Below are 17,265 nucleotides of genomic sequence, written 5' to 3'. Positions count from 1 at the left end.
GCGAATCGAAAGCTAATCCATTTCTATACGCATGCGTATAAGCTGACGTTTTCGATTCGCGCGCGAACAAATTCGCCTAGTGGAGGGAAAATAGGCCTACACATAACCGGGACACTTGAAAGTTAAAGTGGGTTCTTTTCCAAAAATGTTGGTTGTTCACACGCCCGACCCGCCCACCCTCTCACACTCTGACTATGGACCATGCTTTGACGATGGCCCGGGCCCTCCTAACAACATTGAATAAATTTTAATTTAATATATACTTAACTATAAATAATATTAATAAATGGCATTCTTACACAGGTAGGTTTATGGAATAAATCAGTGTGTACCTCAAACCAGAACAGATGATGTACTGAAAAAGCATAAATTCCAGTTCTCAAAAAAATGGTGGGAAAAATATGTAAATTAAATTACAGTACAAACAAAAATGCCATCCACACTCTACACCCAAAGATCGTACCACATGTTATTGTTTTCAATCGACCACGTGTCTCAATTTAAACCAGTTCTAGGCAGTTCAATATAAAACGGAATAATTTGAATAAACTAGACAGGGATAGCACTACTATTAAACAATGTGTTTCATAATTGTTGACAAAATATTTTTTATTCATGTAAAAAAAAGAAATGCATAAATACATGATAACAGAAAGAAAGATAGATATAAAGACTAAACGAAGACACTTAAATAAAAAGGAGTTTGTGTTATTAATTATTACATCTTGAATTACCCGGTGAAGAATCCGTGAAGCGTGTGTGAAATATAAAAGGCACCGATTTACTACTAGCATAAACTGGTTGGTTGGTCAGCAGCAGTACACACACACAACGTGCAGCGTCGAAAGGCAGAATAAAATTACCTTGGCTCGAAATACACTAACATATTTTTTTTGCGATGGCAGACCTACAAACAAGATACAGAGCGGTAAGTTAATTTTGTGTTTGTTATTCCTCTACCACCATAACCTATTAAGCTGGCTAGGTATTTATTTACATAAACCAATGTTTTTGTTATGATGTGTGTGCTCCTCCCTTTTGTGGGCGCTGGCCGCCGATGATTGGTGGTGTGTCTGAAGGTCAAGTAGCCTTGTTGTTGTTTACTACTACTAGGCCTAGGCCTACTACAGTTGAGTTACACCTATTGAGCTAGGCCTGAGTAGGCTGGGGAAAGTTGTAAATACGTAGTGCAGTGCTGCACACACAGGCCTAGTCGTTGGCCTAGGCGTTAATAAAACGTGGGCGCTAATTAACTACAGTTTCGCACCTAAAACGTGACGATCATTCACGTCGCCATCATCGCCGCACAGCGCGGGTGACTGTTTTTAAATTGGGTAAGCTCTAGAAGGGTATTCAGCTGGAGAGAGTTTTGTGAAATATATATATATATTAATATTTAAAAAAAGACGTTATCGCATATTTTCGCTGACCTGGATCACTACTAGCTACAACTGGTCTGATCCAGTTGTTCTGACCCCTACCCAAGATCAGATGATCTCTTAAAAATCAAGCGCAGCAAGAATGATATCAGTACTACTACTGTACATAAAATACTTTAAACATTTTATTTCTATACATTTCCAACTACATAAATTAAGCCTACTAGTACTAACTGCTGGTGGCCTGATCTGGGAAGTTTATTTCAATTGAATTCATTAACATAAATTTAAAGAAAAAAGATTTAATTTACATACTACTGTACTGTAGGCTAGTAAATTATGTACACTATTAGTAATAATATAATAGACTAGTAATTTTTTTTTGACAATACACATACCATACGATAATTAGGATTTGATTCAATGCTTACCATTAAATCCATACGTTCCCAATAATTAAATTTTTTAGTCATCTGTTGAGAGCAATAAGTTTAGCTTTTAAGGTATGTTTTTTGCCCTTATTTAATGGTAAACTCCTATAATAGGCTGTATACAGATGAATTGCATTTAAATTATTTTTTTTTTCAGGAAAAGAAATCATTTCTTGATCGTTTAAATTCCGGAGAAGTAGTTATTGGTGATGGTGGGTATGTGTTTGCGTTGGAGAAACGTGGTTATGTAAAAGCTGGACCCTGGACACCAGAAGCATGCGTAGAACATCCAGAAGCTGGTAACGCTCAATATTATTGATTGATTGAATAAAAGCTCTGTCTAAACAATAAAACTAGTGATGTGCCCAAATATGGTAGTGATTTGACATTTTTTTTGTGACATAAAGTTTGGTAGTGTAGGCGGAGCTTTACAGTAAACATTTAAACTTCACAAGCATCCCATAAAACCTGTTTTACAATATACCTATCGTACTATGTTTCTATTTTTTATTCTAAATCGGGGAATAATTTCGCCAGTGTAGCATAGCAAAAAGCTATACAAAACAACCTTTGCTACACATTTCTAAAATTGTGTAGCAAAAAAGACAATACAAAACTATGTTTCTCGCCTAAAAATCAGTTTAACAATAATTGCTAAACAAAATTTTAAAATGAAATTTTTCCCTGTAAATTGTTATTACTGTATTCATATCCGATTCTCCTTGAAGAGTGATCCACAAATTTTATTATATATGGTTACAATTTTGTTTTTAGTACGTCAACTTGCACGAGAGTTTGGCCGAAACGGCGCTGACGTCATGCAAGCATTTACATTCTACGCTAGTGATGACAAGCTTGCAAATAGAGGCAACAAAGCCCAAGAAAATTACACAGTATGTACTTGCGCTAGTTAGTAGGCCTACCTACGTTATTTTTGTAGGGGTGCAATTAAAGGTCGCAAAAGAAAGTCACCTATAAATAATAAAATAGTTGAAAATAATAAAATAGTTGAAAAATTAAATCAATTGTTTAGGCCTACTGATAAGATAGTTGTTTACTTTATAAAACGTGAATTTATGATGCCTTTTTTTAAAATGTTGTGTAATAGGTTACGCCGCTAGTATCAAGTGAATTTAAATAATGGTAATTTTGAATATAGATTTTCTGCGATCTATTTTATTGCTTTGTATTGATGCGTTTTTAATGTACAGCACATATATTTTTGTAAATACTGCTTTCAGCACCTTTTCATGGTTTATCCTAAATAAATAAAACCCAATGCAATAGTTGATACTGTAGGCTCCCACTGAAAAGTTGCCTTTTCCCCAGATTGATCTTGATAATACAAAAAAATATTCCAAAGGTATCTGTATCTGTTCTTTTAGGCATGTTGCACCCTCTATGGCTTGACCAGGCTTTTCAAATATGTCCAGATATTTAATTCATTGTAGGGAATAATGGATTTATTGCTCGTATTGCTTTACTTTTTAATAATTTAATTGTGTTAATAATTAGGTGATCATTTAGAATAAAATGATCACCTATTGTTATTGTATTAAATCTTTATTAGTTATCCGCATTCAGCGGATAACTCCTTGTAACTGTCCTGTTTCATCATCTTTTTTTTTTTCTGTATTCTTCTTTCTTTCTGTCATTTTTGTGTCTCGCGTAACTCAAAAACGTGTAAACATAACATTTCATAACTTTGTCAACATGTGGGCATTTACGTGAAATTGTGCACCTCCTATTTTGAATGACCTCAGAGTTGCGCAACATGACTTACGCGCGTTTTTATGAATTTCGCGTATTTAACATAGATCGAAAACCATATAACAATTTATTATGAAACTTAACAAAAGTTTAAGTTATATCTTGCGCTAACTGACTATGGGGAAAAAATGGCATGTTTCACACGAAGTTACGCGTGCACGCGCGTTTAAAATTTCAAAATGCGAAAAATCAATTTCTAATCAACTTTCTACGCATTTCATGTCATTTTGAGCATGTAAAAAATTCCCACGCGCGCGCATTTTTTTACGCGCATGGTGCGAACGTAGTGTTGAAAACAATTTTTTTGGCGTGATTTATGTTTTTTCAGCCTTTTCTAGTAATTTTACCAACTTTTAAACAATTTCGACTTAAAATTACGTCATACGGGCACGTTGAATTGGATAATTTACGTGCGTTTTTGATGAAAAAGTTAAAAAATTTGTCAAAATTCGTCAAAATTATGCCTTTTTTTAAACAGTCATAGATTCTAAACAACGAGGTGAACTTTTTTTTAATTACATATTCTGGAAGTTGATGAGTTGTAGATATCGGATCATGAATCAATATGGCTAACCGGACATTGTGACATCATCGTATGGCCACACGAATGTAAAATATAGGATTTTTTTCTCTTTTGTTATTGCTCATCATATTCAATGGAGCGCATCACACCTATCTGTATTCCGTTTTCTCCGAGATTTTAATATTGTCTAGGTCAATCACCTATCTTACGCATGAGTTAAAAATATTTTAATTTTTATGACGTCATCATGCCTAAAAATTATAATTAACAGGGTCATTAATTTCATTCTTACAGTAAATTTTAATCTGTTATAGCTTGTAAGAACAAAAAGTGATAATTATGATTAAAACGTTTTCTGGAAGCTATTGGACTGTAGATACGAATTAATGTGAACATTTTGCCAATCGGATGTTGTGAAGTCATTATATGGCCAGTTGAATAAAAAAAGTCGTATTTTCATATTTTGCGTCATAGTTCATCACATTTAAACGAGCACGCATCCATATTCTACGTATTCAAATTTCTTCTACACGTTAATATGTTGTTGGTGAGATAATGTCCTTCCGAAATTGCTATCTTAGTGTTTAATTTGAATACCGTCGCCATGTTAAAAATTGGAATAAACGGTGGGTCCCGTAATTCCACCTATTCTACACTGTATGTAATATGTATACAGATTATACTGTATATACTATATGACACAAAATAGACAGAATTCAGCACTAACAATACATGATATTCTTCAGTTCAGGTCATAATGCCATAATCTTTTTATGTGTGCAATATTCCAACGTATGACGTGCACGTGGCGTTTCTCGTGCGGATAACTAACTCGTCAAAGTGACGAGTTTCATGTCTAGTTATTATTTTTAGTTATCCGCATTCAGCGGATAACTCCTTGTAACTGTCCTGTTACTTTTTTTTTTTTTCTTTCTTTCTCCCTCATTTTTGTGGCTCGCGTATCTCAAAAACGTGTAAACATAACATGTTATAACTTTGTCAGCATGAGGGCATTCAGGTGAAGTTGTGCACCTCCTATTTTTGAATGACGTCAGAGTTGCGCAACATGACTTACGCGCGTTTTTACGAATTTCGCATTTTTAACATAGATTGAAAACCATATAGCAATTTAAATTGAAACTTAACGAAAGTTTAATTGATATCTTGCGCTAACAGAATGTGAAAAAAAAATGGCATGTTTCACAGGAAGTTACGCGCGCACGCGCGTTTAAAATTTCAAAATGCGAAAAATCAATTTCTAATCAACTTTCTACGCGTTTCATGTCATTTTGAGCATGTAAAAAATTCCCACGTACGCGCATTTTTTTACGCATGCGGTGCGCACGTAGCGTTGAAAACCATTTTTTTCGCGTGATTTATGTTTTTCCAGCCTTTTCTAGTAATTTTACCAACTTTTGAACAATTTCGACTTAAAATTACGTCATACGGGCACGTCGAATTGGATAATTTACGTGCATTTTTGATGAAAAAGTTCAAAAAGTCGTCAAAATTTGTCAAAATTATGCCCTTTTTTAAACAGTTATAGTTCCTAAACTAAACGGTGAAAGTTATTTTTATTGTATATTCTGAAAGTTGATGAGTTGTAAATTTTGAATCATGCATTAATATGGCTAACCGGACATTGTGACGTCACCGTATGCCCACGCGAATATAAAATATAGGATTTTTGTATCTTTCATCATAGCGCATGACATTTAATAGAGCGCATCTCCAATTATCTGTTTTCCATTTTTACCCCGATTTTTATATTATCTAGGTCAATCAACTATCTTTCGTATGAGTTAAAAATATTTTAATATTTATGACGTCATCATGTCTAAAAATGTAAATAACGTGGGTCACTTATTTTTGTCCTTACAGTAAATTTCAATCTGTTATAGCTCGTCAGAATAAAACGTGATAATCATGATTAAAACGTTTTCTGGAAGCTATTGAATTGTAGATACGAATTCATGTAAACATTTTGCCAATCGGATGTTGTGACGTCATCATATGGCCAGTTGAATAAAAAAAGGCGTATTTTCATATTTTGCGTAATAGTTCATCACATTTAAAAGGGCGCGCATCTATATTTTACGTATTCAAATTTCTTCCACACGTTAATATGTGGTTGCTGAGATAATGTCCTTCCGAAATTGCTAACTTAGTGTTTCATTTTGATACCGTCGCCATGTTAAAAATAAGAATAAATGGGGGGTCTCGTAATTTCACCTATTCTACACTGTATGTAACATGTATACAGAGTATACCGTTTGCACTGTATATACTATATGACACAAAATAGACTGAATTCAGCACTAACAACGTATGATATTCTTCAGTTCAGGTCATAATGCCATAATCTTTATCCGTGTGCAATATTCCAACGTATGACGTGCACGTGGCGTTTGTCGTGCGGATAACTAACTCGTCAAAGTGACGAGTTTCATGTCTAGTTTTTTTTTTTCTTTCTGTACACTTTTTGTGTAACAAATATCTCAAAAAGTTGAATAACAATGATCACAAAAATTTCACAATGTCTTTCAAATACTTTAACTTAGCCATAATAAGCTTTTCAGCGTGATCACTGACCCGTGACGTCACGTATACGCCATTTTGTGAAATCACATTATCAATCATATATCCATAATTCATTATCACATATTTATGAAATTCACTACACGTAAACTTCAGGTCAAGGGTAAAAATATTAGCAAATAAAAACGCGCGCGCACGTAGGGTGATACGCGTGAAATCGCGCATTAAAAATTTAAAAAGCTCAAAATTACGTTTTAATCAATTTAGAGCATGAATTAGGCCATTTGCGTGTTTCAAAAAATTACTGCGCAAAAAAATTATTTTGCGCGCGCGATACTTACAAAGTGTAAAAATTGCAATTTTTTATACAAATCGCATTCTACTCACCATCCTTAGTACATTCACCAAATTTGAGTCAGTTCCGACTTAAAATAACGGTATACGAGCAGGTTAAAAATATCAAAATGCGCAAATTAATTTCATCAAAGTGATGAAAATGGTGAAAAATAAGGCCTTTTTAAAATGAATATAACTCTTCAGAATGGCAGGTGACCCCCAATTTTTTTAAGTTATTCGGGAAGCCATTGGGTTTTAGATACATATTCATGTACACATTAGACGTACAAAATGGTATGACGTCATCAAATGGCCACTTCAATTTAAAAATTAGTAATTGTTATCTTTTTGTATGGGTTTTCACATTCAATAGAGCGCATCTCCGTTATTTTAGCTCGATTTTCGGAGAAGTTTTAGTATGTGCTTGCTCAATTAATTATCTTTCTCAGGAGTTGTCAATATTTTTATTTTGATGACATCATCACGCGTAAAAACTTGAATAACGTAGGTCGTGTAATTTCAGCTACACCTTACATTTGAATATATTATAGCTCTTCAGAATTAAAGGTGACCTTGAAGATTATAACTTATTATGAAAGCTGATGAAATGTAGATATGAATTAATATAAAAATTAAGCCTATCGGATGTTGTGATGTTATCATATGGCCAGTTGAAGTTAAAACGTTGTTTTTAAATTTCTTTAGTCGAAGTTATACAAATTTCAAAGAGCGCGCATTGCGCTTCTACGTGTCAAATTCTCTTCCAATCCTTATATTTATTTGCTCAATTCATTATCTTTCGAAATTGTCATCTTCGAGTTTATTTTGATAATTCAATCATACCGAAAAATTTGAACATGATGTGGGTCCAGTAATTTCACCTATGCTACACTGTATATATAGATATACAGTATATACTGTACATAATAGGTACAACTCAGCACTATAAGTGTATATGCATCATGTCATAGGATGGCGTACATCAACTTTTTACGATCGTATGTTAACGTACGTGCATGTTTAAAAAATGTTAATTTCATTAAAACGATAAATATGATCACCTATAATTCGTCAAAGTGACGAATTAAATTCTAGTTCCATTTACCTTTTTTTTTTATATTTATACATTTTTTTTTTAATAAGGTGATATTTATTAATTGTTGGTTTCCCACTGTCAATTGTGACTGAAAATAAATTTTTCTGCTACATTTTCAAGTGGTCAAATAGTGCTTGCAATGTAAAATTTAGTAGCATAACTTCTTTATTCACAATATAGTAATCGGTATGGGCCTGTTTATGCTCAAAATACGGTATTTTTTATACCATATTTTTTAGTACCCCGTTTCTGCTAACAATACTTCTTGGGTGGTCCTGTTAAAATTCATCCTTTTTATCCAAATTGCCATTCATTTATTTGGTTGATAATTAAAAGTCGCAATAAAGGAAGTTTTACGCCTCAGTCACTTTCAATAGCCTAGCCCGGCCCTAGTGATAGATGTTGTGAGAGCACAGAAAATATTGTAATGGGGACAAGTAATTCGTTCCCTCCCCAAGTTTATTGTCTTTTGCAATGTTGTACTGCTTTCGCAGGCTCTTCAGCTTTGAGTTTACTTGCTTTGGAGACAAGTCTATTCCGTACTCCTGCTTTATTTCTTTAGAAATGTCTTTATAAATGTGGTCTCTTTTATTACCTTTTAAGTGGCCAGACATTTTACCTTCCCCTCCCTCCCCACACAGATTTATATAGTAAATACTGTGAATGTCTTAGCTCCACATTTTCGCCGAATATATCTATACACCTGTGTAAAACAGCTGACAGCGACCGAAAATAAAAATACGATGTTGACCTCATGTCGCAGGTGAAAAAAAAACGCTATATTTTATTGGCAGCAGAAACAGGTAAAAAAAAATACGGTATAAATTTGTAAATACCGAATTTATCCACAAATTTTATGGGGAAAATACGGTATTTTTTTTATGAGCGCAGTTTCTGCTGCCAAACAAATACGGTATTTTCTTGAGTAATGTAAAAAATCTTCTATATTTAAAACATGATCAATCTTGCACCATGTTTCAAGAATCTGGAAAAAAAAGCAACTTGTTTTTGTAGGGAGCTTCAATCAATGCTGCTGGCTGCAAGATTGCCCGTGAGGTAGCTGAAGAGATAAATGGACTAATGGCTGGTGGAGTTTCACAGACGCCTACATACCTGAGTGGTGCCGGCAAGGAAAAGGTGCAAGAGATCTTTGAAAAACAAGCAAAGGTGTTCAAAGAAAATAATGTGGACTTTTTAATTGTTGAGGTGAGATTAGTACTTTTTATCATTAGACAGTATTGTGCAACTACAGTGAAAACGCTTGTAATGTGTACTTGATTGGATGTTATTGTGGTGGGCGTGTGGACACTCGCAAAGCCTACAGCTGCTAGTCCTTGCACTTTGAAATAAGCAAAGTTCCACCCAAGAAATTGGATTGGTTACCGTATTTGGTTTTATATTTTTGACTTGACACAGTCCTAGCCATTGAACAAGCATTCTGTAATTAGAAATTTCACCAGCAAAAACATCGATTTAGTAGTCAATTGCAAGTGTTTTCACTCTATAATGTAATCTTGTTTCAAAATATTTTGTTTATTACCTTGTGTTAAATTTTGTTTATACAGTAGAAACAGAAAAAAAAAACATTACACATATTATGAATAAAAATAAATTAAACGGCAAAAACTATGAAAACTTAAAAATTGTTGATGCAATGGAATGTTTTTGGCTATTTACCATACGGACTCGGGTATAGGTCCACCCTTTGTACATGAAATTGGAGGTGCATGCTAAACTAGCGTACATATCGGTGGTTAGATCATCTTACAGTACCCATATATCATTGCATTAAATAACACAAATTTAAAGGGTGGTTTTGTACCTGCGTCAGTTTGTTAATAGTTTCAAACCAAATGCAATTTAAAACTAATTTTGAAATTTTTGTCAAATTTTACAAAGCATTTCATAGATTTGGGCGGGTTGATGTTGTTTATGCTGATTTTAGTAATATTTAAGTTTTTAACAAGTGAAATCTTTCTTCCTGTTCTGCACCTTTCAACATATCGTAGTACTTTGAACATGTTGAAGAGGCGTGTTGGGCTATCGAGGTACTAAAGAAAACCGGCATCCCAATTGCTGCCTCGCTCTGCATCGGGCCTGACGGCGACCTTCACGGGGTGTCGACAGGAGAATGTGCCATCAGGTTGGCAAACGCAGGTAGATTGTTGGGCTGAACATGATAAATGGGAGGGGAAATTGTTGTTTTCTTCTAGTTAAACTGAGTTTCAATATATTTTTTTTATTTATTTTTGTTTTCTACAATTGTTTCAAAATGATTGGAAACATCAAGAATTTGCAACATATACCCCAAGTTTTTTTTATCAAAGTTATTGTACAGTATTAAACCTGAGAGTGGTTTGCTGTTTCCTCTCATAAAAATGGGATTTCCTATGTTATAAAAGGGAAGTTATAATCCTCTAATGGTAGCCACCCTAAATACATGGGATGGGAGGTCTTAACAATTCTTTAGGCTTTGTCAAAAAAGTGAAATGAGGTGTATGTGTTAAGTGTTTTAAGGCCTATGTAGACCAACATGATTATTTGTACGTAGAGCTCAGAGTACATGTATGTCTTTGTGTGTAGAGTCTTGGATAAGAATATTTCTATACTTGTACTATACTTAACTCAAATCATCTTGTATTTTGTGAAACTTTCATATAATGTATATTTGCACAGGACTTGCATACAAAAATAATCTCCTTAATGCACTGTATAAAATGATATCGTGAGGTGTCTTAATTTGGGGCTTGTTTGCTTGAATGAAGCAAAAATAGAATTTATTTGTGTATATACTTGAATTCATGTTTTTAGCGACTTTCAATTGTAAACATTACAACTTTGTTTCAGTAATTGTGCACTGCAGTCATGAATACTGTACAGCAACATCTTCATATAATATGGCCACCTCATTCTAATTAAGCATTAGTGGTCTATATGTATACAGCATCTATGCTTGTGTTAGCGTTGTGTATGCTAAAATGCCATGTGAATAGGACATAGAGGGGACAGTTTATAAATAATATGTCCCGTCTAAAAATGGGAGATGTTGGTGTACTATGTATTCATGCAAACATGGGTTATAATCTGAATTCCCTTTTTCACTAGCTATGCATCAATGCGTGATATGTTAAATGTGTACGGTATGTTAATTATCCACTGTAGTCTCGAGAGTACCATGCAGGTCATGCAACTCTCTGGCTATTTGGAATAAATGTGTGCATCAAAGCGTACATATGTATTATCTACTTGGAGTAGAGAACTTACTAAAAACAGGGTGCCATAGCAATAGAATTAAAGGCAATTCAGAAATGGAATCCTTCTTGCTTGTCAAGTGTGCTAATGGTTTTGGCAAAACTAATATAATTAACACACACTTTATCATTCAAAATAAATTATTGCATTTTAAGTTAACGCTAGAAAACGAGTATGTTGTATTCGACTAACTATTTTTGTTGGTGATATTTTCCAGGTGCTGATGTTGTTGGCATTAACTGCCATTTCGACCCACAAATCTGCTTGGATGCAGTTCAATTGATGAAGGACGCTCTCGATGAGAAAGGTATCGAGTGCCATTTGATGGTTCAGCCGCTTGGGTTTGTAACACCAGATTGCAATCGTCAGGGTTTCATTGATCTACCAGAATTTCCATTCGGTAAGTAGAATTTACACGCCAAATTCTGGTTATTGTATGTAATATTCCGAACGACTTATTAATTACCTTAAGCTCTATCTATACTATCAAGCTTTATGTGATGCCCATATGGACATGATGATCTCATATCACTACCATATTTAGGTTGTCACTACTATACATCACACTTTTTGTCAAACTAGTTTGAATTCAATTGTCTTGTATCTAGGCTTGGAGCCTAGAATAATCACCCGTTGGGAAGCACATGCATTTGCTCGTAGAGCATATGAAATGGGAGTACGCTACATCGGTGGATGCTGTGGTATTGAGCCATACCATACCCGTGCCATGGCTGAGGAACTCTCCAAAGAGAGAGGCTTCTTACCAGTTGCATCGGAAAAACATGGACTTTGGGGAGCAGGACTGAAGATGCATACAAAACCTTGGGTTAGAGCAAGGTATGTTTAAATGCAATTTAATATTACAAATATAGCTAAATATATTAGCTAAATATCTTTGCCTAACGAGCAGTGAATAAATAGGCCTGTTGTAAGCATTATGGCTGTACTGTATTTTGAATTTGAACAAGACTTAATTATTAAAGGTTGTTAACTCGCTGGTGTACCATAATTGCATGCATTAATTTTATTACTATTTTAATCTCCAGAGCCAGACCAGAGTATTGGAAAAACTTGAAACCAGCAAGTGGCCGTCCATATTGTTCTTCTTTGTCTAAACCGGATGCTTGGGGTGTAACTGCTGGGACAGAGGAACTTAAACAAAAGAAGGACGAGACAACTCAAAAGGAACTTGAAGCACTGTATTCCAAAGCTGATAAAAACTAATAGCAACTGAATATTGTAATGAGTACTAAATAATTGTGTAGGAATAGTTTGTTTCTAATTACCGGTATAACCAAATGAAAATTTTGTTTAAAAATGTAATTTCAAGTTCCATGAACTAAATAAAAATCATGCCTTTGAATTTGGTTGCGAGTCTTTTGTTACAGAACTTGTGGGTAATACTGTGATATGTAAAATTGAAAAACCTCTATTATTGACATGAAAATATTTATCAAACGGTCATTTATGTTTATTCTGCACCCTTGTAGCTTCTTTCGGTGTACCGATCTGCAAATTAAATCTGTCTTGGACATCTGCAAGATTATCAACCATGTTTCTTGGGCGTTCACTGGTGGGATTCAGTACGAATTCTGAAAGAATAATCCAAAAATTGTAAATCCATTTTCCAAGTACAGTATCTATTGCATACATGGCATTTATCAATAGTTTTGCTTAGGCCATGAGAATAGAATTTTCTAGATATAACAATTTTTGTTGTCGGTTATTTTTCTATTAGAAATTTCAGTATGAATTTTAAAGAAATTTATACTCTTTGATGATTACTGTACATTTTAAATTATTGCTTTCTTTTTGTGTGCATTTTTGAAACCCCATAAATCGGCTCAAGCTGGATGGGTCGCCCTTTTGAAATATGTGAAACTTTATCAATTCACTTACGCTGAGCTGGAGTTGGTCTATGGTGGTCATGTCTGCCTTCTGCAAGTGTGAAATGCCAAGTAAAAATATTAATATACGTACAACAATATTAGTCTTGTCTACAGTATGGTCACATGGAGCCCGGATTCAATTTTAGTAGCAAGGTGAACAAGATTAATGTTCACATGGACTTATTTTAAATGTGATGTGAAGTTGATGGTTCTTACCCCTGACTTCGGTAGGAAAAGCGTGCATTGATTGACTTGACTGTCCACATGATAAAATGTTATTCACGGATAAACTTTGACTGAAATGTAAAATAAGGTCCACAATAAATTATGTGATTATGCTTTTAACATTTTATCATGGTTTAAAGATGGATATAGCTTCGGCAGGGAATTTATTGTGAAAAGGCAATGTTTTTACGCCTTCCTGGGATTTTTAAAACAAAAATTACAGTGGTGACTCACCGTCTTAGTGCATCATACATGCTCTGAAATAAAGAATTGTGTAGTTGTAATTACTATATATATTTATAGTGCAATATTTGGGTAATTAATAAATGCACTATCCCAAAGATACACACAGCAGTGTATTATGTATATGATTGCCTAACTAATGTATTACAGAAGATTTTAACCTGTAGCTTCTGGTACTGCCTGTTCCTCTCCATCAACTTTGAAGACACTTCATTCAGTCGCTTCACTGTATTTTCGAGTTCCTTTCTTGTGGCTAGGTTTGGAAGATTATAATTGGAAGGTTGAAATAAATTATAATACAGTACAATGACATAGTACAGTACTTTAGAATTTGCAAAATAACTAACCACATACAGTATCTATTCATTCTCATTTTATTGTTTCATTCATAATTTTGTTTAAACCTAAGACTTGATACCAAGCATAGCAGTACACAGCCTAATTTGCACCAAAGATATTAAATAATTGGATTCATGTAGTTTGATTGGTTAATTAGTCATTTAGAATTAGCTCTATCTCATGAAAAATTGATATCTAATGGTGATAATGAACAGCTCTAATGCACATTAGCTTTTTGTAAACATTTTGAGAATATTTGCCCAGTGACGTTGATCGCGTTGTACGCGCCGTCTATAACTGTTCTAGTCCACGTCTAAAATGAAATAGTCTCGCCATTCATCTCATAAACATCCATTATTATAAATTGTATAATACTGTATATATATATTATATACAGTAGTATTGAAATACTTACTAGAGATCTGGCTTTTAAGGGCATCTATTTCAGCCTGTGTTTGGGATACAACTTGATCATAATACTTTTCCATTTGAGACTGTTTGTCCTTCGTTTTAGTGATGGTATATTCTTGGAAAACTTTCTCTTGATGATTCTATTAAAAAGTTTGAGGAGTGCATTACATATAAAACTGTAGGCCTATTAATATATTTACAAAACAAGTCTTAGTTATACAGTAATTTATATATTTTTAGAAAATATTATGTGAGCGTATATCCATTTTTATATTTGTTTTACATTTATCTTCTTATTTGTTGTCTGTAGGAAGACATGCAGTACAGTATATGTAGATTCTTTAAATTGTATATATCTATTAGTAATTTATAGTTCTAACCGCATAAAACACATTTGGCATGATTAATCATTTAATCGTTTTTCACACAATATTTAATTTGCACTTAAAGTTTCGTTTCATGGACTTTATATGATTTTGCATTATGTAAAATTAAAAAAAGTATGAATGTAGCTTTGGTCCTATAAGGCCAAATGTCAAAGTGCAAACCTGATAAGTCCAAAAGGCTATAGCTCTTGCACAAACCTCTATGGCAACCTCTGGCCTCTGACCTGCAAGGACCATTGATTTGTACTGTTCGCTTGGAGACAGGTCAATCCGAATGATGTCCAGTTTACCTGATAAACTTGACTCACCTGTTAAAACAGAAGTCATTTTGTTATTATTAGAACACTGCAGAAGATAGTTACCCCTGAAAACAATTAGTAAACAATTGTTTTTAATGTCATCACATAATAGTTATTCTAAAAATGGGTCGAAAAACAAAAAACCATTTACCTGAAAGTCTCTAATTTAAAGGAAAAACAGAAGCCAAATTTCTGTCAGACAACATGATTTTGGTTATGCTGTCTTTTAATAAGTGAAATCATTATTTTTGTTAATTTTTTTTCAGTGAGAAAAAATAGCATATTTCAAGTAGTTTTGTGTTTACCAATAGTAATGGTATACATTAAAAAAAATCAAAAGTTCTTGTTTTTCTTTTAAACTTACAAGCCGGACAGGCATAAGATTTGTTAAATTCTCTGGATCCATCTTCGTCACAAAATATATCTAAAAATATGTTAATGAGAGAAACTCAAGAACAACACTGATAAACATGAATACTGTATTACAGTAAAATAATTTATCTACTTAGAAAAGTAATGTTATTTTCGAAGGATACGAGAACATGATGTCACCCATGCAAAACCTGACAACTGCTTGCGGCATTTCTTGAAATTACAAACCATTTCACAATCCATATCTTTGCTTTGTTGATTGAGGCCTGCTTTTTATTTTTCTGGAAAAAAGTATAGTAGTATATAAACAACAAAGAAGCAATAAAAGTATGGCATAAGCTAGGTAGGGCCAGGTGCTGCTGTATTATCTTTATATTTATACTTAGGATTATGTTCAGGTTTCAACCACTTTTTATTAACGTTTGCCTTGCCCTGAACCTAAAAGTAACACTATAAAGGAAACCTTAATAGGCCTCGTTATCGAACGCCACTAGCTAGGTCTGACAAGATGGTAACACTAACAGGCTACCTAGCCTAGAAAGACCTGCCTCTAGGCATAGCTAAAAGGCCAGAGCCTAGCCAGGCTAGAGCAGACCTAGGCCTAGCTAGTCTAGGGCCAGGCCTAGGGTTATGTAGGCAACTAAACTAGGGCCTGGCATGGCCTTTCAGTAATAGGCCTACTAGTACTAGGCCTAGCAGGTAGTAGGCCCTAATTATTATTAGCTAGCCTAGGCCTAGTCTACTAGCCTATATGGCTACCCTAGCCTCTAGACTTGGCCCTAGGCCTACTACTACTAGGCTAGGCCTATTCTATATTTAGTGATACGTGTAGGAGGTATCTCCTAGCCTAGGCCTACCCTACTACTCTAGGCCTAGCTAGGCCTACTTACTAGACTAGGTAGGCCTCTAGTAGGCTAGGCTAGGCCTACCTAGAGAGAGGCCTACAAAGTTCAGTACCCTTTAATTTTAAATTTTAAAATGTGAGTTTTCTCACATTTTAAAATTTGTATTGTAAGTCTAACAACAGCTTGACTTGAGCAGCATTGACGGCCAGTATAGAGCTTGGCTGCTAGTAGTAGGTCGTACGTAGCTAGCTAGGTATGCCTAGGCCTACCTAGCCCTAGAATCTTTGGCCAGTTAGATTAAATGAAACCACCCTCTCCTAGTTAGGCTACTAACTAGCGCGATGTCGTTTTTGTGATCATGATGTGTGGATGGTGTGTCCCACCCCCTAACCCCCCCCCCCCCCGGCGCCGTTTTTACCACCAACAACGTGACGACACGTACGCACGTCACACAGTGTGTGGCATCTGATTGGTCAGAAGTTAACGTCCATGATGCCCATATTTCGAAAAGTTTTTAGATATAGAGGGCAGTAGTGCATTTAAACAAAATAGATTTACAATCAATGATCATTTGAATTCAATAATTATTTCCTCCATGCAATAAATATCGAATGCTTCCTACACGGTTTATTATAATAACAGGGAAGAGTGAACCACTCTTTCCTGATAATTTCCAAAATAATTATGCATTAATTTTATCATGACTACTATTTTCATCTCACCAATTTTGGTTCAATTATCTGAGCATGGGATGTTTTATAATGTCCACATAAGTTCTGCCTTTCAATAAAATTGTTGAAATACAACTCTTTTCTTATTAAAGGTATATATATTTTTAGTTCTAATTAGCCCTTACACTAAGTAATCATTTTGATAAACATGTGTGGGTTAACTTCCTAATTGTTATCATCAATCTTCTCCATGCATCAAC

At 34.4% G+C, this 17,265-nt stretch overlaps 2 protein-coding genes across 3 annotated transcripts; one reads left to right on the top strand and one right to left on the bottom strand.

The window, feature by feature from the left end:
- Nucleotides 1-771: 771 nt before the first annotated feature.
- On the top strand, nucleotides 772-12,688 carry LOC140063205 (betaine--homocysteine S-methyltransferase 1-like). Its single transcript, XM_072109693.1, has 8 exons — nucleotides 772-928; nucleotides 1,968-2,109; nucleotides 2,585-2,703; nucleotides 9,088-9,279; nucleotides 10,083-10,230; nucleotides 11,543-11,725; nucleotides 11,934-12,162; nucleotides 12,372-12,688. Exons 1-8 carry the CDS (start codon nucleotides 899-901, stop codon nucleotides 12,547-12,549), a joined length of 1,221 nt encoding a protein of 406 aa, XP_071965794.1. The 5' UTR covers nucleotides 772-898; the 3' UTR covers nucleotides 12,550-12,688.
- On the bottom strand, nucleotides 12,511-16,705 carry LOC140063206 (E3 ubiquitin-protein ligase CCNB1IP1-like). Of its 2 annotated transcripts, none has more exons than XM_072109694.1 (10): nucleotides 16,447-16,705; nucleotides 15,654-15,770; nucleotides 15,482-15,541; nucleotides 14,981-15,126; nucleotides 14,437-14,572; nucleotides 13,844-13,935; nucleotides 13,674-13,696; nucleotides 13,431-13,510; nucleotides 13,225-13,263; nucleotides 12,511-12,917 (listed from the first exon to the last, which is right to left on the bottom strand). In XM_072109694.1, exons 2-10 carry the CDS (start codon nucleotides 15,730-15,732, stop codon nucleotides 12,787-12,789), a joined length of 786 nt encoding a protein of 261 aa, XP_071965795.1. In that variant the 5' UTR covers nucleotides 15,733-15,770; nucleotides 16,447-16,705; the 3' UTR covers nucleotides 12,511-12,786. The 2 variants fall into 2 exon arrangements, with proteins under 2 accessions (XP_071965795.1, XP_071965796.1); XM_072109695.1 differs by having other exon boundaries at nucleotides 16,484-16,705.
- Nucleotides 16,706-17,265: the final 560 nt, after the last annotated feature.

Source organism: Antedon mediterranea, chromosome 11 (assembly GCF_964355755.1).
Source record: "Antedon mediterranea chromosome 11, ecAntMedi1.1, whole genome shotgun sequence".
Taxonomy (NCBI): Eukaryota; Metazoa; Echinodermata; class Crinoidea; order Comatulida; family Antedonidae; genus Antedon; species Antedon mediterranea.
The sequence above is the reverse complement of the archived record's forward strand: the minus strand, read 5'-3'. Positions and strand labels throughout refer to the sequence as shown.

What these genes read in the sequence shown, in the direction of transcription:
- LOC140063205 (XM_072109693.1), top strand. Translation starts at nt 899, where the DNA reads ATGGCAGACCTACAAACAAGATACAGAGCG. An exon ending in AAGCCCAAGAAAATTACACA is followed by an intron (nt 2,704 to 9,087) that starts GTATGTACTTGC and finishes TTGTTTTTGTAG; the next exon opens with GGAGCTTCAATCAATGCTGC. An exon ending in TCTACCAGAATTTCCATTCG is followed by an intron (nt 11,726 to 11,933) that starts GTAAGTAGAATT and finishes TCTTGTATCTAG; the next exon opens with GCTTGGAGCCTAGAATAATC.
- LOC140063206 (XM_072109694.1), bottom strand. Translation starts at nt 15,732, where the DNA reads ATGGATTGTGAAATGGTTTGTAATTTCAAGAAATGCCGCAAGCAGTTG. An exon ending in TAGCCTTTTGGACTTATCAG is followed by an intron (nt 14,573 to 14,980) that starts GTTTGCACTTTG and finishes ACTTTTTAATAG; the next exon opens with AATCATCAAGAGAAAGTTTT. An exon ending in ATGTATGATGCACTAAGACG is followed by an intron (nt 13,511 to 13,673) that starts GTGAGTCACCAC and finishes TTTACATTTCAG; the next exon opens with TCAAAGTTTATCCGTGAATA.